The sequence below is a fragment of the Ahaetulla prasina genome, chromosome 2 (genome assembly GCF_028640845.1).
Source record: "Ahaetulla prasina isolate Xishuangbanna chromosome 2, ASM2864084v1, whole genome shotgun sequence".
Classification (NCBI taxonomy): domain Eukaryota; kingdom Metazoa; phylum Chordata; class Lepidosauria; order Squamata; family Colubridae; genus Ahaetulla; species Ahaetulla prasina.
Window position 1 is genome coordinate 120,958,888 of NC_080540.1, and position 21,131 is coordinate 120,980,018.

At 34.8% G+C, this 21,131-nt stretch overlaps 1 protein-coding gene across 3 annotated transcripts in view; it reads right to left on the reverse strand.

Moving 5' to 3' along the window:
* Positions 1-21,131, reverse strand: part of MYH10 (myosin heavy chain 10) — an 83,578-nt gene that overhangs the window by 40,218 nt on the left and 22,229 nt on the right. For 2 of the 3 annotated variants that reach the window (XM_058168809.1, XM_058168808.1), the window contains exons 5-11: positions 12,603-12,705; positions 10,420-10,437; positions 7,713-7,805; positions 5,043-5,106; positions 4,347-4,445; positions 3,608-3,751; positions 2,328-2,423 (exon numbers count right to left, since the gene is read on the reverse strand). In XM_058168809.1, the coding sequence (XP_058024792.1) occupies positions 2,328-2,423; positions 3,608-3,751; positions 4,347-4,445; positions 5,043-5,106; positions 7,713-7,805; positions 10,420-10,437; positions 12,603-12,705 (617 nt within the window). The remainder of the gene's footprint in view (positions 1-2,327; positions 2,424-3,607; positions 3,752-4,346; positions 4,446-5,042; positions 5,107-7,712; positions 7,806-10,419; positions 10,438-12,602; positions 12,706-21,131) is intronic. The other variant, XM_058168810.1, reaches the window with a different exon arrangement.

A 21,131-nucleotide genomic window follows, 5' to 3' on the forward strand; every position in this document is an offset into this window, starting at 1 on the left:
GGGTATCCACCATGCACCTAGCATTTCCCTTTAACTATACTTTGTAAATATTCTTTTAGCAGGAATGACTTTCAGAAAAACCTGACTCTCAGAAAAGCTATTTTTCCCATTACTGACATTCTCACTGGGATTTTAAAACCATTGAGGAATCCCATGATTAGCCACCATTTGAAATGTATGTTACTAAATCAAGTCCAGAATCACAGTAAACTTTGTAGTCCAGCAAGCAAAGATAGACTTGGGAAAAAAGTGAAAAATTTAACCGTACTCATCCATTAGTATATTTTAAGTTTCACAAGTTCTTAATTACTAAATTACTTGCAGAAAAAGTATTTCTGAAAACTGGTGGCACTGGTAGCTTCAACCATAGAAAATTAAGAGAGGGAGATCAGATGGTAGTATGACTGAAATGCTTTAATCCATCCTCCCTAGTAATCCCAAAGCACGACGGACAAGCTATGTGGCAGCGAATTGTGGAAAATTAAACACAAATACATGTTCATGGAAATACTTGTGTGTACTTATCTATATTTACAGGTAATCCTCAACTTATGACCATAACTGAGCCTAAACTCCCCCGCATTTCTGGCAGCTGGCTCCAAAAGTTTCCTGCTAGAAGTGCCCCATGTAAAATATCTTGCTTGGATTTTGGGAGAAATCTTTTTCAAGCATCCCCTAGAACCCAGAGAAGTCCACTTGGCAGGCAGATTGTGACCTTCCCTGCTGGTTTCCCTGTTGACTTTCTGAGCAGCAGGAAAGATTCCAAATGGCAATTAGATGATGCCAGGCTCTTGGCAACTTGTTGTGTGTTCTGTCCCCTCCCGGCCTCAGCCACGCGAGCTGGCTAAACAAGCCAGTAATTGAGTTCACGGCTGCTATCAGTCCTGGCAGGGAATCTGCAGCTGCCTGCCAAAGTCTCCCTTATCTTGGGGTTGCCGGGCAACCAAGAAGTCAGCAATCCAGGCTGAATGTTCAGCTCAATTCTCCATGAGTCAAAGAGTTCAGCTCACTTCTCCACAAGTCAAATAGTTCAGCTCAATTTTTGCTCGTCACGGAGCAGAAGAGCAGCCAGGGCTGCTTTTATACTCTGTGGGGTGTGGCCCTGTGACTCAGCACTCTCTAGGCCTGCCCCACCCCTTCCTTTGTTGTAGCCGCCTCTCGTATCTCCGAAACCTGGGATCCAGCCAGGCCTGATTGCCATCAGCTGGGTCTGGAGGCATGGCGTGGGGGGGGGGGGAGAGAGTCAGGGGACAGAGGCCTTGTTATCTCCTCCACCTGGCCTGCCTCTGCCTCCCGGAGCTGAGCCAGAGGAGCTGGTGCTCCAGAGGTAAGTCCTGATTGCCCTTCCCCCTCACTTTCCAAGTCACTTTCTGGCAGGTGGCCTGGCTCAGGGGGTGCATACACAACATCGTGTGAGTGGGTTGCCAAGTACCTAGACTACAACCACAAGACTGTGGCGATGCTATAATGGCCGTACATTTGGGCACAGAGAAATCTCTTTGTTCAGTGCTATTGTAATTTCAAACGATTGCTGAATGAATGATCCTTAAGTGAGGAATACCTGTACATATGAATTTGTTATGTTTTCCAACCCACTTCCAAAGACAATTTTGCCTATGTCCTTTCAACAGAAATATTTCAATAGCATTCATGCCACTGATACTTTCCTCTCTTCTAAGGAATTATATCTGAAGACATGAAGACAGGCAGTCAATACAAAATACAGAGCTTTTTAAATACACCAGGTGTTTTTGAAACTAAAATAATTTAGAAGTGTGATAAAATTCTTACTATAATTCCACAGGATTTTTCTTTGAGTTGTTGAACAGATACAATCTATCAATTGACTATTATTCACGATTCTATAATTTAAATCATCAGTTTAATCCAACATATAGACAGACATGGATTATATCCATTCTCGTTTTTTTTTAAACTAAGAAACTGAAACTCATGCAGTTACACATCCCCATTTTTACTTGTATTTTAGAAACTTTGCTGATAAGTCTTCCATGAGATCATAAATTCAAATACTTTTTCAAAGAACTGCCTTCATATCAGAACTGAAAAATCAATTTTGAAAGCTATAATTTGGGCATGCTAACAGAGTATAAGAATTGTATTCAAAGAATTTGTATTCAAACACTTAATATTATTGTACCACAAAAATTGCTTCTGCAGTAATACAAATAATGCTTAGCAAATTATTTATGAAATATCAAATATCAGATATAATAAGACATATTATATGTTTTATAATAATAAGACATAATAATTTAAAGTAAGGATATCCTTTGCCTGTAAAGGATACTTTAGGATACTTTTACCTGTATTTTCTGGCATAGATGCCTGATCGGTGTTTCTCTCTTTTTTGAAGGAAATATTCCCAAACTGTAGTACTGAGGATACCACTTTCAACATAGCTAAGACATAAAACAAAATATTTAATAAAATGCATTAAAGTAAATGTTTACTCTTTTAATTAATAGGCAGTCAAGATAAAGAGAAAGATGGTTTTAAGAACTGACATAAAGCATAAACTATACACCTGGACTTATATACAGACTACAAGCCAAACTAACTGAAAGGTTAATATGGCAAATGCATTTATTCCTGGCCAATATATTTATCCCAGTTGCCATATATTCTGTACTTGGACCAAAGTGAAAATATACAGAAAGATGATGTCAAGTGTAGGAAATCAAGAGTCCAGAGAGTTCAAGTGAATATATAGGTTTATTGCAAGCTTATGCTCTCTACAAGAATCTGAACTACTAAAAGTCAAAAAAATTTGGCGGTAAATAAGAGATAATTCAAGGTGGGTTGGACTTCGAACTCTTGAGGGGCAAAGGGACTTGAAACTAATGGCATGTTAGACCCTTCTCTTGGGCTCATCTTGATCACATCCTACAGAGAAGCATATACAAGGACCCAGAGCACTGCACTGGCATGACCAGACCTTTGTGGGTAGAATCAACATATATTTCTCTACAGTCAGTCTATACTTCATCATCACAGAGTTAGTTGTCTACAATCTTCAAAAGCTCATCTCTGGCACTTCGGACAAAATTTATTTTTTAAACTAAGATGCTTAAGATGTAAAATTCAGCATTCAAAATGTCACATATGCCTATGTATGATAATTTTATTCTATTTTTAATCAATAAAAAAAATACAGGTAGTCCTCAACTTATCACCACAACTGAGCCCAACATTTCTGTTGCTAAGCAAGGCAGCAGGTTGAGTGAGCCACATTCCATTTTACAACATTTTTTGCCACAGTTGTTAAGTGAATTGTGTGATCATTAAGCAAATCTGGTTTTCCCCATTGATCTTACTTGTCAGAAGCCGGCTGGAAAGGTTGCAAGTGGTGATTCCATGACCCCTGCAACCTTCATAAATACATGCCAGTTGCCAAAAGCCTGAATTTTGATCATATGATCATGGGGTTGCCACAATGGTTGTTAAAGTGAAAACTAATCACAAGTCACTTTTTTCAGTACCGTTGTAACTTCAAACAGTCACTAAATCAATAGTTGTAAGTCGAGGATATTTTAAGTCGAGGACTATTTAGGAATCAGAAAAATAATAGCCTTTTAAAACATACCTAGTATTTCATCGTGAGAAAAGCCCATGATATGCATGGCCTCCATTGTCTCCTGGAAGTTGTCTTTATCTTGCTGGCCAGGAATTGGTATGTAGCCATTGGACAGAAATCGGTAGTTGTTAAACCCTTCAAGGAGCAAATCAGCTGTAATAGAGGAAAAATGAAAGTTTTTTTTCTCCACAAAAAACAACTGGTACTAGTAGCTGTTGATTCATGTTTAAATGAAGTGTAAATTGTTCACTTCTAGCAATCATAAACAGTCAACTCCTCATTGTTGAAGTTTTCCCAAAATCTTGAAGCACATTGTTTTAATATCAAACTAGGTTTACAGAATAAATTGGAATAAGCAAAGAATTTTCAAGAAAGCAATTCCTAGTGAATACATGCATCTCTTTATATATTCAAGCTGATGTATCTAAATATATCACAGTATAATATCGTCAACAAGAATTGCATCACCATAAAGATACGCAGATTGGCTATTCAAGGCAAACTGAAATGAAGAAAATGTCTGATGGATATTCAAAATTGCATACAGCATATTTGCATATGGTGCTTCTGTGTATTCTCCATATCTTGAGAAAATTTGCACCTATTCTAAAAAGCAGCTGGCTATGCTAATCCCAGCTAGAGTGATCTTTTGTTTTGTGTGGGTACAGCAACTGCAGTCCTATTGTGTTAATTCAGCTTTGGTTTAAATGCTACATTAACCATCCAATCTCTATACTTATTAACTCACCTTTCAAATGTTCACCAGCCCCAGCTAGAAGCTGATAGAAAATGTGAAAAGTCCGTTCATCTTTGGCTTGACGAACTGCACGTGATTTTTCTAATAAATCTGAGCCAGAGCAGTTAAGAATTTTATGAACAACTGCATATTTTATCCTGTAATTGAAACTATGTTTTTGAAAAAAACCAGCACCAAATGGCTGTTCATAACAATTTAACACAGATTGTCAAAGCAGAATCAATAAAGTTGTCAAGGGTCCTATAATTTCTTCTACAGACTTGTCTATTTAAGTATCAAGCTATCTAGTCTAAATTCTTCGAGTCTTAAAAATCTCTTGAACAGAAAAATGCTAACATATATAAGATAAATTCTAGGAGCTATGTCTTAAACTGAAGCTGACACCAATAAGGGAGCCAGACAAAAAAAACCACGCTGTTATAATTGAGTAACTTGCAATATAGAGGGAAGCCCATAACTGATAAAAAATTGGGCTGAATGCAACTGGTGAGCTTCCTTCCCATAATTCATAATTGTGTCAAGTAAAACTAAATTAAAAATGTAATTATTTTCTGTCGAGATGGCCTGCCTCTTTTGGAGAGCAGCCCACTTTCGGATAGGTACTCTCTAAAGTATTTTAATCAAGCTATCACTGTAGATTTCAAATTGGAACAGAGTTTATCATAACAGTTGTTGAAAAAAGGATACATGTTTCAATGTTGGCCCCAACAATATACCCAGCAACATCAAAATTTATTCTGATGAACTTTCCCTGAAAACAAACCAAAATTTAAAATTCATTTTTAGAATATACAAGTTATGCAGAGTCTAAAATATTTTAAACTGAACAATTAATACTCCTAGGATATATAAAAAAATAAACATGTATGTTAAAACAAATAATATTTAACAGTTATTACAATTAGATTCAGAGTACAAATCTTAATTTTAAACTATTGGAAAAACATGAAGTTCAACCACTGCTGTATTCATTAAATTAATATGTTAATGTGTTTTAGGATAACACTATATTTCAGTCTGATAAAAATTCATAATACATTAGGGAACAATCCATCTCCTGTGCAGTCCAAAAGTTAAAATCCTTACTACTTACTTACTACTACTACGCCTAAAGAAACTACCATCTGGAACATATTAAAGTATTTATTACAAAAATAGTACCAAAGCAACTGGAGTGATTGTGTTTACAACATCAGTGCAGATTTAAAGAAAAAATGTAACAAGAAACAGATGCAGAAGTCCTTAACAGAAAAGAATGTTCACAGAATTCATGTAATAGAATTGAACAAAACCATTTCTGAACAAAGGACTTACAAAAGTGAACAAAGGACTTATAAAGTTAACAAATAAGCTACTTATGGCAGTTTGAAAAAGTGTGGCTGAGATCTCCCCAAATTCTTGCCATTCCATAATATCCTATTATTTTGACAGTTCTTGATTTGATCCTCTCTTGTTGAAAAACTTGCCTTTTTCTTTAAAATCCTGCTCAGAAATATTTCAAACTATATTATTCCTACAGTAACTATACAACAATCATTTTAAGATTTTCCTTTGAATGTGAAACACAATTTAAAATAACTCTTTCCCCTACCTTTGTATAAGTTTTTAGTTATACATGTCTATGCATGACAGCTACATTCAAGTAGCCAATCCCCAAACCAAAACACACATCTGGATATTTTGTTCCAGGCTTTTGTGCTCTTTTGAGCAGAAGTGGATCAGAGTAAGAAGAATGGGATCAAATCTGATTGAGCACAAGACCCTTTATTAGGGATTACCCTGTATCAATAAGAGTAACACAACATACTTATTCTTCGCTATTATTGGGTTTGCAGACAACCAACAGGCAAATCTATCACATACTTAGTCCCTTCTGAGGTTAGGAGAAGCTCTGCAGGGTCAGAGTATGTATAGTTTTGTCTGGTTATCTGGAGAGAGTTTGAGCCCGTTAGTACTGAGACAGGGTCCTCCAGGGGCTTTGAGTCCTGCCATCTATATTTTAGACCCATATGCCTCCTGACTGTTTAAAACCTCAGGGGAGATTTGATAGGAATCATGTGGTGGCGAATGTTTTATTGTGGGAGAGCAAGATACTGCCTACTTTGCAATAAAGCAAATCAATAGTTCCTTCTTCAAAAAGCCAGCACTGGATCCAACAGGACTGGACAATTTTTATCAATACTAACCTTTTGTTCCAACCAATGCTCCTTTCAGGGGATGTACCAATTGCGTTTGGAGATGACCTCTGATGCTTCAGGACAGTATAATCCTAGACTTCTTGGTACTTCACTCCACAATAAGATCAATTCTGGTACCCTTCTGGACCAGTTTATGAATTTGGGAATGGATGGCACAATGTTGCAGTGGTTCTTTCCTTCCTCTGAGACTAGTTACAACACTTGATGGGAAAGTGATGCCTCAGGGCTAAATTTTCTCCCCATTCTTATTTAACACTTATATGAGTTTTACGGTTGCTTGAATCTGGAGATCTTTTATCTTTAACTGTAGATGCAGTACAACTTCCTGGACAGATTTAGTGCACTATTTGGAGTTCTTGTAAATTCATGGCTCCTGCTCAGGGAACAGGTAGCTGTTGTGGTCAGAAAGAACTTTGCATAAATCAATTTGTGCCCTCTTTTGTGTCAATCATTTCCTGCTTGAACGACTACAATAAGCCTTACATGAATCTGCCCTTAAAAAACAAGCAGAAGCTGCAGCTGGTATGGAATTCAGTAGTGGATGCAATTTTGGTCCAGCAAGATACACCCAAGCAGTATCACTGTTGTATGAATTTCATGGCTTGCAGTCGATTTCAAGGTGCAATTAAAATTTCCGATTGCCACATTTAAAAGCATGCATGGCCCAAGGCCAGTACTTATGTCTTTTTATACTGTCCATGTATTAACTATTAAACATCAATTATGTCATATGCAACCCACCCCATACTGTATTTTCACCCATCCACAGATAACTATAAAATTTTATTCCAACTTTCTAAAGGTCATACATATAGATATGAAAGCTTTGGGGAAAAGTTTTTATTGCTTAGTCACCTCCAGAACATACATATCCTTTAAAAAACAGCTTAATATATTTTTCCCCAGCCCTCCAATTCAAAAAAGCTGATTTAGATTTTAATTGGTACCTATAAGCCTGTAAGAACAGGGAATGGGTTAATGGAAAATCCAGACAACAGTCTAGAGTTTGTATATATGAATCAAAATAATTTAGTTGTATATAAAATTGATTACTAAAAACACCCGAGTTTCAAAATTAATGCTAATTCCAGCAATTTCATCATAAAAATTTATCTATGAATAATGAATTAATAGTTAAATAATTAAAACCCAGACTTACAAAGCGGGAGGAATTATCATTTTTTACAGTTTTCGCATTTCCAAAGGATTCCAGAATAGGATTGGCTTGTAGAAGCTGACGCTCTAGTTCACCCTGAAACATACACAGAAATATGAAGTTATGCCAACCTAATTTAAAAGCCACAGGAATCCCAAGTGCAATTTTTAGTTATTCTGACTCTATCTTTCAGTTTCAGTATCTTCAGAAATGACTTAATGTTGTTCAGCTGAGATTGATGGGCTATAAAAAATAAAGGTAGTTAAAGAATGCTGTTGTTACAAAAATAGTAAACATACATTAAAGTTAGAATTCATGATTAAACAGCAACAATCACCTTACACATAAAATACATTTAGTTAATGTATGCCTTGTTATCTCACTATCACTGCCCTCAGATGTTTTATCTGATATTTATTTATATGAATTAGAAGTATGCAGAGATAAAGGAAAATACGAAGTGTGAATTTAACATCTTACTTCACAAATGCATAAAGCAGTATACTTATCAGCAATTCCTGTTGTTAAAAAAAGATTTCTGCTTTCATGCCTAATAAGCCACTCTAACCTGTGCTATTGGTTTCGGTTTAAATGACCAACTTTGTTGAATATAGAAGTCTATCTCTTGCTTAAGTATTATTCTCAAGTTAGAGTTAAGAATCTGCCAATTTTGTAAGCTGATTTTAAAATGTGTGTGTATTTAGACTATTTAGATCAAAAGTCTATAGTTCTCAATTCATGGCAGCCTTGCTGCTTCAGTAATTTTTTAAGGTGCCCCTATAGGTCAAAACTATGAACTTTGTCAAACTACCAGTTTGCATGGCGTTGGACAGATGCTGATATCACTGTTTCCTGCTTAAAAATTTAAAATATGCTATTGTGCCTTTCTGTGGCAATACAGCATATAACTTGGGAATCACTTGGGAGTTAGGAAAATATCTTATGCCATCATAGTCCATATGAACATTTGTGTATAGCCATTAGCCCACTGAGGAGACAAAGTGCTGGAAGACATTTCAATTTTGTATGGATTTTGTAAGGGTGTCGATCAAGTAGAATGAATGATAAATAAAACATAATTGCAAAATGTAAGTTCAACTATATCTGGATTTTTTTTTTCAGACCACCTTATTTACAGAACACATCAATTTTAGAAATGTTCCTTGTGAGATTTTAATTCATAAGACTGCTTCCAAATGCCCTTAAATATTTTGTAATAAATTTTGTCTGATCATAGCTACAGAGATCTTAAAGAGTTTGTGTACTGTATTTCACTTCTGTGCCAAATATTCTGAAGAGTTTTCTTTATTGCTGTGCTCTGAAAGCTTAAGGGAAGGTAGATTATATATAGTATTCTGATAACTACTACATATCCCTTCCTGTAATCACTGAAAACCAGGACTTGGATAGCTCCTAAAACTAATGCAGTGTATATAGTATATCTAAAGTGCAAGGATCTGCAAGTTCAATTCCCTTTAGAATGTTTGAATCCTTACAATAGCATCTGGCTATCCTTCTGATGAAACCCCAAAAGACAGAACCAGTTGCGCAATGCATCCTGGTGATCAAAGTAACTAAATTCCTTCACAGCCACTTAAACTCACTGGATTTCATTCGTTGGAATGGAAATCATTTCAACATACAAACTGATGGAACTTAAGAATGTTTAACATTCAACAGACTGTGCTGTTTATAAACAGCATTTTAGTAAAAAAGTGCAATTTTGAAGTGATCCATCTTAACGTTTACTAGGACTTCAAGCATTTTTGAGTGCAATTTATATAATACCTTTCTTGTTCTGGTTGAACACTTAAGGCAGCACACATCTTAAAACAAATTAAAAAAAACCTCACACAAGTAATAAAACTTGAAAAAATGTATTTTCTTACATTGACAAAGTTATTATTTAAAAAGCCTTCCAATAACAAACTTGTTATTTCATTTAGAATTTTAATTTATGTGCAGCTTACTGCTAGCTCTAGATTTCTCACAAAGTCTGGGGAAAAAATTATTCTGGGTGGAATCAAACCCTAACCAGACAGTTGGTTCATATGAAAATGTAGAGACTCAGCTGCAAAAAAAATTCTAGTCCAATAAACAGAATCAACCTTCAATGTTTTACAAACAATATAAATTGTTACAGTGAATATTACAAGAGTCTAAGGTATTTAGTCAAGAATAGGAAAGATCTTAGTTTCAATAATTCTAAATATCTAAAAAGTCCTATCAGACTTTATTTGTAAAAGAAACTCATTTGCCCTCCAGATTGTTAAGTATATTAAAAAATGTTATCTATTTATGATTTACTCTATAAAATGATGCCTTGAAATGCATGGAATTAGCTACTTAAACATTCATTAAATATGTTTGTATTTAATTTCTACTAACAAGGCCCTACCATGTCCAGCATATTTTCTTATTTTCTTTGGCATTAAATATCATAGTCCCATTTGTGAAGTATTCTATTCTGTAATATTTCAAATAAGCTTTAAACTGAAGGCAAGATTTACACTAAATTTGCATATAAATTCAAGAAGATTTTGAAAAAGGCATCCAAAGTATTGTGAAGGTGTGACAACATGCAATCTATTCATGCAAATCAATTATGTAATGACAGATTGAGAAGAGAGGTAGTGCCCTCAGCATCCCTGTGATTTGGCTCATTGTGAGTCAGCAAGGTGACAAACTACAAGAACTATATGCTACTCACATACAACGGGGATCCACTCTGCAGTTAAAAAATGACAATGAAACAATGTTAATTGTTATGAATTATGAAATCACCAAAAACACAGTGGGATTACAATCAAAGATCTTAATATTTATTAATTTAATATATCTCATCTTCCTAATAAAGAAAGTGGGCTCCTACAAGATAATTCATATATCATTTTGTTAGAACTGGAACAAAGATATACTCTCAGATTTATTAAATCAGCCTATTAATTATTACAACAGCAATATAATTGCATTGCCCGAGTGCCACAGAGCCAATATCCATCTGTTTTGCTTTGCTTCTGTTTTTGTACCAGTGACAGGTGATCCCAATGCTCTGCAGATGTAAGGGATATCTAACAAGACCACTGGGAAGAAATGTAGGAACATCTGGAAGGCACCAGATTGTTCTATGCTTCTAATGATTTTTGCTGCCTATCTACAACTACCATAAAGTTCATATATAAAGATTTCCACACCTTCAGAGTTTTGTAAAAGAATTCTAAAATAAAAATTGTTGCTCCCACGTGTGTGTATTAATGTATATATATATAAGCACACATGCATATGAATGAAATGGGCAGAAATAATGATAGAAATAATTGACTTTAGGTCACATGTTGGATTAAAAACTGTACTAATTTATCACCTAGCAAATCATGGACTACTCCAACTCTATTTCTTAGCATTCTAGTACTAAGCCTGTTCACTTTTCCATTACATCAGCTGATTAGAAAATAAGAAATATTGGGAAATTCATGACTCCCTACGTTTCAAATAACTTGAGCAACAAGGCCATAAGGCTATTTTATCTTTCTGTTTCTGTATTAATCCAAAATAAAATTTCATCATTAGTTGCCTGCCTGTACTACCTTTACACAGTGTGTTGAGAAGAAACAGACACATAAAAATGGCATTTGCCTGGTGCTTCACTGGCTTAGGTGACTGTTGCCAACAAATACATTCACATGTTAGCCAATACGACCTTTCCTCCTCTCCACCCATTTCTGTTTCATTTACATTTACATTATTTTATGATGCTTTGTTTCAAACTTCTCCATGAATTCATAGTAAAGTAGGAACAGCAAATTTGAATAGATGCACTACCTTTTATCGCATTGGGATGAGTGGACACACATGTGCATGAGTAGGCAATATCCAAAGAGTGCATTTAAGCCAGAGGCTCCATTAGTGCCAGTAAAACTGCACATTATCTTAATCTGGAGTTGTGTTCTGTCTCCAACTTCAACAATGTTCCCAAATTCAGTACAACTTTTCAGCCAGTCACTTCCAACCAAACCCACCTCACAAGATTCTTGTTGTAGGGAAAACTGAAGGTAGGACTACTATGTACATGTGTCACCTTGAAATGATAAAAACTAAACAATCAATCTGTATATCTGTATCTATGGGGGAAAGAAAACTCTCAAGGAATACTCAAGTCTTAAATCTGAATAATGAGAGAATTAAAAATTGATTTTATGATCTTCTCATATATGCATCATTTTGCATTGTATCACAGAATACAAACAATAGCATTTAAAATCTGAGAAAACTCTCCAAATTGGCTACCATGATTCCAAGTTTATTATGTCATGCAAACTCCAGAATCCTAGGAATTTGTAAAAATGCTGAAAAGATGATAAAATTTGAAGAAAAGAAGTGATTTCTAAAAGGCGTTTAAGTATTCTTTAATTCCTAGCTGCATAATTACAATTTTATACTAATATAGTGTTAAGACATGTAACACAGGATCACTTCAAATCTGCTTCTGTGTATCACAAGAAACTTTTGCTAATAGAAAACCATAATCTGAAAACATTTTAATAATCAGGAGAATATAAGCATGGAGTGGTGGGTTTGAAAAGAAAAATATATATATAAAGCTAACTAGTTTTATACACACAAGCTTTCATTAAAAATTCACATCATCAGGAAGACATATTGAATTTCACAGAAATATTTTATATCAGTGTTCTTTTGGATGTTTGGGATTTCCCAGCAGCACCTCTAATAAGACAAACATAAGTGCCTGCCATTTCCAAATTTTAAATGATGAATATTTCAACCAGTTTTATATTAAATGGTTTAGAGCTGACACTTTAACAGATTATCATACTTATTTGCAATCTTCAATAAAAACAAATTAAATATGCTAAATGAGATATTGAAACTTACAGGAATATTGTGGTCCTTTCTTCCTTTATGAGAGGAAGCAACATGGGCAAGATACTGAATAACTTTCTTGGTATTTTCTGTTTTCCCAGCACCTGATTCACCTCTGCAAAACAAATTATTGGAGTTAAATAGATGAAAAATTATCAAGACAAAATAATCATAATTCAATATCAGAAAAATGTGGAGTTGGCTATTGGAATAAAAAGTTCTACAATATTACTTAAAATAGAAGCAATACTGAAATAAATGATTACCGTATTTAACACTGTGCTTATAGATTGTGGGGTGCGATGGCTCAGCCATTAAAGATGCTGGGCTTGTCAGCTGGAGAGCCAACAGCCTGGGTGTGAGACCCAAGCTCTGTGCCATGGGGTGAGCGCCCTTTACTTGCCTCAGCCCCTGCCCACCTAGCAGTTCAAAAGCAGGCAAATGCGAGTAGATTAATAGGTATCACTTTGGTAGGAAGTTAACAGTGTTCTGTGTGCCTTTGGTATATAGCTATGCTGTCCACAGGACCACAGAAAATGTTTTCAGGACAATGCTGGCTCTCTCAGCTAAGAAACAGAGATGAGCATCATGCCCTAGAGCTGTGATGGCGAACCTATGGCAAAAGTGCCACAGGTGGCACATGGAGCCATATCAGTGGGCACGCGAGCGTTGCCCTAGCTCAGTTCCGGCCTCTAGAGGGCCTCGGGGGGGTGCAGGAAAAGGCCGTTTTCACTCTCCCCAGGTTCCAAGAAAGCCTCTGGAGCCTGGGGAGGGTGAAAAACGGGCCTACCAGGCCCACCATGCCACCATGTGCCAAAAGCGGGGGGAGCACGGGGGGGTCGCGCACGCATGTGCAGGGCACATTGAATTATGGGTATGGGCATGCACGCACACATACCCCATGCTCTCCCCGCTTTTGGCACGCAACAGCAAAAAGGTTAGCCGTCACTGTCCTAGAGTCAAGACATGGCTGAAGGGAAATCTTTATCTTTATCTTTTTTTGCTTGATTTCAAATTAAATAAAGCATTTTTACTCTCATCCCATTTAATACAAAAAGCAATGCTTCTATGATTAGTTAGCCCATTAAAATTCCATTTATACAATTTTTAGTGCTTTAAAATCTTCACTGTCTATTCTCATGCTAATCCCTTTAAATAGTTTACAAGCTACATGTCTACTGACTTGTTTAGATAGCTACTATAAGATTATCCCTTTCCGAAATCTACTCATTCAGCCAATAAAATTTTGTAATCTCATTTCCAGATCCAAATTTACAAATCCTGCATAATATAATCTATGTAGCTGAATATATTAATAATGCAAAGCATGTGTATGTCTATCCATTTTTTTTTACTTTTTCTACTATGTTAGATATTTTAGCCAAAGATGACAAGATAAAACTTTCCGAACTCTATTCAAGAGTGCTCAGTCTTATACAATCTATTTGAATATATCTTACACAACATTCTTTTTGATTTAAGATAGTTAGGAAAAGGACTAAAATGCAGTCGCACATTTTATTTAAAGATGATTCCAATTTTTTAATATATAAACATAATCACCAGCATTTTTACATACTGAAAAAAATCCTCTTTAAAACTTTACAAAGCTGCTGTCACTCAATGTACATGAAATTAAACTGAATCAATAAAAGTTATGACTATATAAGAAAGCTTCCCAAATATTTTACATTCTTACATACTAGCCTGAGCAGATGAAAAATATTTTTAAGAATTCAATATCAGTCTAATTTTAAAACTGGGGTCTTGAAGCCCTTCCCAATTACATACAGTGAAATAATTTTCCCTGTGGTTAAAGTTATTTTTGGAATCTACCAAACATTTAATGTCACATATGTAATAATTTGAAACAGATTTAAAAAATCAGAATCAAAACAAACAGCATAAATGTTCTTGACTCCATCAATCCGACTCTAGAAATAGAAGCCAAGGTAAATAAAAGGCTTTATATATTCTCATAAAAGTATATATAATACTTAGCCTTCTAGTTTTTGGAAAGAGTATGATTTTTTTTAAAAAATTGTTATCAAGAACAGAATTTGGAATGATATGGAAAAGTTTAGCATTGATACACAATTTTTCTGAAGCAAGAGGAAATCTCAATATGCTCACAAGTATGATGTCTGTTCTGCCAAAAACAAACGTTCTCATACCCACTTCAACACTTCTTTCACTCTGCACTTATCAATTTGTTTCTTAGTAAAGCAAAAAATAATAATAATAAAATAAAAACCCATATATTCTCTGGATAAGTGTTCACTTATCCAGAGAATATATGGGAAAATATTCCCCTTTCCCCCAAAACTTAGAAGACTTTGAAGAAGAAGAAAAACATCATTCCATACACTTCTGAAATATTGTATTTTTTTCTACAGGAATCTTTGTGGCATTGTGCATGGATAAGGGATATTTTTTCCCCTGAAACCTTCAAATCTAATGTAAGCAGGATTTAACCTGTTTCCCTGGAATGAAAGTGGCAGCTTCATGTCTTTCTCTTTCCAGTATAATGTGGTTCTCTGTGTGTACGTATTAACATATGCACATACTGGTGTATATGTGGAAACAGAAGGCTGGTTGTATGTGTTGGAATGTGCACGTTATCTGTGCACTATATAAAAGTACAGTGCAGAAGGTTTTATGTTTCTATGTTTGATAGGAAGGCTGTGTTTGTACACCTGCCTCCAAAAACGCCAATGCCCCACTGAATTTAAAATTTAAAATATTAATAAAAACCCATATATTCTCTGGATAAGTGTTCACTTATCCAGAGAATATATGGGAAAATATTCCCCTTTCCCCCAAAACTTAGAAGACTTTGAAGAAGAAGAAAAACATCATTCCATACACTTCTGAAATATTGTATTTTTTTCTACAGGAACACCTTTGTGGCATTGTGCATGGATAAGGGATATTTTTTCCCTGAAACCTTCAAATCTAATGTAAGCAGGATTTAACCTGTTTCCCTGGAATGAAAGTGGCTTCATGTCTTTCTCTTTCCAGTATAATGTGGTTCTCTGTGTGTACGTATTAACATATGCACGTACTGGTGTATATGTGGAAACAGAAGGCTGGTTGTATGTGTTGGAATGTGCACGTTATCTGTGCACTATATAAAAGTACAGTGCAGAAGGTTTTATGTTTCTATGTTTGATAGGAAGGCTGTGTTTGTATACCTGCCTCCAAAAACGCCAATGCCCCACTGAATTTAAATAATATTCCTGAATTTATTCCTATGAAAATGGCAGTCTTGCTTCCCTGCAAAGATAATATAAAGGATTAAGCATTAAAAACTCTAAAGCAGGGGTCTCCAACCTTGGTCCCTTTAAGACTTGTGGACTTCAACACCCAGAGTCCCTCAGCCAGCAAAGCTGGCTGAGGAACTCTGGGAGTTGAAGTCCACAAGTCTTAAAGGGACCAAGGTTGGAGACTCCTGCTCTAAAGGAAAGAAAGTTTCATCTCTGCACAGGTATCAACACTCCTACAAATTTATTTAATTTTGTCCAAGAAAAAAAATTGAAAGAAATATTAGATTTCCAGTTACAGCCCACAGGAGGTACACAATTTTTTATAATAGATTTGTTCCTCAAATAAAACTTAAGCAAACTGTGTGGCTAATGAAAATGAGTCCAAGGCAAATAATCTGGATTCACAACTGTAATAACAGCTCTGATAGGATAGAAGAAGGTTCTTGGATGAGAAGCAAAATGTCTTCAAAGGAAAAACAAGAAAGTCCAATTGCTACTGAAAAAGCATCTTTGGGACAACCATGACCTGGATGACTGAGAATCTCTACAGATTTTCATCTGTAATAACAGTTATAACAAAACTTTACACACAAATAAAGAAATAGAGCTTGAGGTGTCTTTTCCAGTCAAGCTAGGACTAAACAAATGTCCCAAATTCAATTTGACAAAGTACAAGGATAAATTCATAGACAATGAAATAGTAACCACCACCTTAGTGTTTCAAAATTTGAATAGAATATAAAGTAAGCTTTCAAAGTTTTTAAATATATTTTATGGTAGCACTATTTATTGAACTAGTATGTTTCCACACTAATTTTTCAGAAGAATTTATTGTTTACATACTACTTGAAGCAAAATTCAAATCTGGAAACATCAGCCATATGTAGCAGATTTACTCAGTTACAACGAAGACAATTCTTCGGTTTTTCAATGCCTAACAAATCATGATACAATCATCAATTTCTGAAAGATTATGCCATAACAAGTTTATTAAACTTTAGCAAGAAAACTTCAACTGACCATTAAAATACATGTTTTTAGCCATCTCATTCCTTTATTTTCAGACAAATATAGATATAGACTAGACAACCCCTGGGACACTTATATTTCCTTACCTAAACAGAGAAACAGAACGACCACACATGCAGTTGCACGGGTGGGGGGAAACTTACCCGAGCCCTGCGAATTTTCCCACTGCCTTAGGGAAAGCTATGAAGGAGCATTGGAAATGACCATAGTTATGTCACCATGGTTGGTAGCATGTGGTAGAATGTAGTCTGGACTCCCAGGAGGGTGGCGTTTTTTCCCAGGGAACAAAGAGAAAACATAGCTTGGAATATCTGATATGAAGGAAAAGGAAGATGGCGCCTCCCCACCCCTCAGCACTTCAGAGTGTATATCTAATAGTTGAGACTACATTCCACCACAGTGCAGCCGCACTGAAGCAGCCACAATTTTCTAAAATTTCATTTTTAGTTGTCATGGCCCCTGGATTTTGGATGCATTCTGTAAGTTAGCCCATTTGAGGTATGTTGATTCAAAAATTATTGCCCCATGATGCACCACCAGTTAAAGGCCATGACAAGGAGAGTTTTAGTAGTATAGAGAGGAGTATATTAAATATACTGCCAATATAAAGCAATAGGGGTTTGGAAATTTCTCTAGGTATCTCATAAGAAAATGTAGTCTAATTTGCATACAGGACTTGCAAGCTACTGTTGCTTTTCCACAACAGGCATGGATATTTGAGAGCTGAAAGGTAAGCAAGTGTATGACCAAACTGGGTGCCTTTTCAGAAGATAGTGAATTTAGATATCAAATGAACTAAACCTAAAAGCAATCTTTAATCAGAAGTAAAACCTTAATGACATTGCAAGCCACCTCAGAATTACTATCTTGTTTCACTATTACATTTTTTTACTATTATTACATAATCTTATTATTTTTAACAATTTATATAAAACAAAGAAAAAATTCTGAAGGATAAATCTGTATTTTAAAAAGTGATTATGTGCTATCAAATTGGTGTCAACTCTTAGTGAGCATAGATTTTCTCCGTGATAATTTGTCCACAACCTAATCTTTTAGATCACCCAATGGATATAACTGAATTCTTGTTTCCACCTAGTTGCCTTCTCTTTAAATCTTTCTCAACAGTATAGATTTCTCCAGACAGCTAGTTCTTTACATCATGTGTCCCAGATGGATGCCTTGAGTGAAGGTTTGGGCTGATTTGATTATACATTTCTTTATTTTCTTAGCTATCTATAATAGCATTCTCCAACTCTTAGCTGTCCATAGTATTCTCCAATACCAAAGTTCAAAAGCATCTACATACTTTCTATCCTGATGGAGACACATCCCAAAATGTGAATGTCTTTCAAATGTCTTCATTGCTACTTTCTAAGTGAAAGTCTGCAGCTTGTTTCTTATTTATTTATTTATATTTCAAATTTCCTTCAAAGAGTTAATTGCTAGTTCCTTTACTACAGAAAGCCAGTTTTAAAAGGAAAAAACTATCCACCCACTTTAATATCTTAACTGTCAAATATTAACATTTGTCCAAAAACAAGTATTATTTTGAATGTAAAGGTTATTCTAGATATAAATACTGATATTGGTGATTAATATATTTCTATTTCTTATGATATACACACTAAACTTCTTTTCTCATGGGATTATTTTTCATTATGATTCTGTTTTAGTGTACAATAAACACATACACAAAACACACACACAGAAACACAAGGTTATGTGTGTGAAATAACATTTAGGTTATTTAGAGAGTTTTTTTAGATACAGAGTAATTGACAACATCCAAGGCATATTAATAAATTTTATAACTTGGAAGGGACCATTTAAATAATCGAGCCTAATTTCCCAGGTCAGCTTCGGCTTTAAAGCATTTAATGAAGAAATTTCTGCTTATGTGTCCTTTAGCACTCAAAGTATTTATGCCTTTATGCCCTAATTTCACTGTAACTGGAATTGGCCTTCCTGCAATTTAAGTTTATCATTGTGCCCTACTCTCTGGAATGCCAGAACACAGTGGCCTTTCTGTGAGTCCTCAAAAAGTGTTACTGTAGTCATTTCTCAAGACTAAATTTGGCCACTTCCTTCAATCTTTCCTGATAAGATTCTAGCCTCCTTATCATGCTCATCACCCTATTTCTAGTTTCTCTAAATCTTTTTTAAACTTTATGGCCAAAACCAGACATAATACTTAAGATGGGTTTGACTAATACTGAATACAATGGAATTATTCCCATGATTTGAAAATTATATTAAACTACATTTGCTATGTGAAGTCTTATTACATAGCTAATTCATGTTCACCTTCTGGTCAACTATAATTCCAAGATTTCTTCCAAGAATAAATCCAGGTATCTTCCATCCTAAACCTGGGGATTTAAATTCTTTTATCTAAGCGAAGGATTTTCCACTTCTTCTCTTAAACTGCACTATATTCTTTTTAGATACTTCTCTGACTATTAAGGTAATTTTGAATTCTATTTCTAGCTTCTGGAGTTTTTACTCTATCTATTACCCAAACCAGTAGTATGTCACCTGCAAATCGGTAAGCTTTTCCTCCAGCTCCTTATTTGTGTCATTAATAAAATGTTCAGGAGTACTGGGCTTAGATCCAAGCCCTAGGGCACTTCATTTAATATTCCACCATTCAAGCATGGTGGAATCTATCTAAGAGATTTCATCCAAGCTATACGTAACTAGCTTGCTAAGCAAAATGCCATGAGATACTTTGTCAAATATTGCGCTGAAGGCAAAGTATATTATCTCCACAGCCCCCACAACCTACTAAGGAAGATAACATTTTAAAAACCGAAGCAAATGTAGGTGATTCATTGCATGCAAACGTAGGCAGAGCTCTAATTTGAAAGATCAGTTCCATACACATAAAAGGTGGCTGGACAATTAAATATGAAATTAATTTCTCCATAGAACCTTATTAGAGCCTGATGACTATGCAACGTTCCAAGGAATATTAGTATGTGATGAAAGTAACAAGCCTCTCTAAATCATTTTATGATTGATCTAGATTTTCACATTTCACTGCCAGATTTGAGATGCACTGGAAATTTGCAGTATTCCTATTATTAATTATACATAGAAACAACAGTATTTTCAGTGTTGGAAAAATCTGTCAAGTTTGGAAAAATAATAACCTGAAAACATCACTCCCAAATTTATTTTGCACCTCAATTAGAAATGCATTTTGGAATATACTTGCAACTCAGATTTTATTTATTCAGAAGTGTAAATTGGGAAAATTTTCATTAAAGTATGAAACTAATTTGTCATGCACCCCTATTGTTCTCTAGAACTTTACTATCTGTTTTATTAATAACTAAACTGTCAACCAATTTGTAATTGAAAAATAAATTCATTCTCCCTGTCTTGTAAGACAGGGAGAAGATAGCAATGATATAAAACAGTTGAAAACAGCTTGCCTGAAAAATCATAAATGTCAGTTGCCTTTATGTGCTGTTTTGTAATTATTAAATTTTGATTATAAATTGTCTTTTTGCTAGACAATCTTGGAGGTTTGAAAATGGGCTGAAGATAAAGAAAAAATGGAATAGAGAAGAATGACTTATAGAATCTGATTATTCTATTATTAATGCTTCTTTGCTGCTGTTGTTTATTAGTGAAAATAAATATGGGCATTAAAAATATAATGGAACACTATAATTCACCAGCACAGGATTATTAATGTCTGGAAAGCTACTATATGCAAAACAGCTAGAAGGTAATTGGAAGTTATCCAATTATCCAGAACTCAATATCCAAATACCTCTTTGCCATCTGATATATAATCAAGACAACAATGATGGCTAAAAGATAATGATAATCAGGGGTTCAATATTTAAAAAAGGTAATCAGTTTTTATCTAGGTTAAGCGACCAACCGGATAAATTATGACCTTGAACTGAAAAAGATTTTAATCTCAATTTAGGCTTGAATATACTTGAAAATTGCATTTAATTCTATCTGCACGTTGTTCTGAAAAAGTCTTATATTATGATTTACAAATTTCTACATTTCTCCAGTACAATTAAATATCACAAGCTGCCAGGTGCAGGAAAGCAATAGACACTATAACATCACAATTGAAAATTCTATTGAATAGAATCATATAAGTATTATAAAGAGTTAAAGAACAGTTACATATTTATTATAATACTAGATTTAGCCCTAAAATCAGACTCCCTCTTAAAAGAGGAATAAAGCTTAAAAAGCACTATTAGACTTCTTA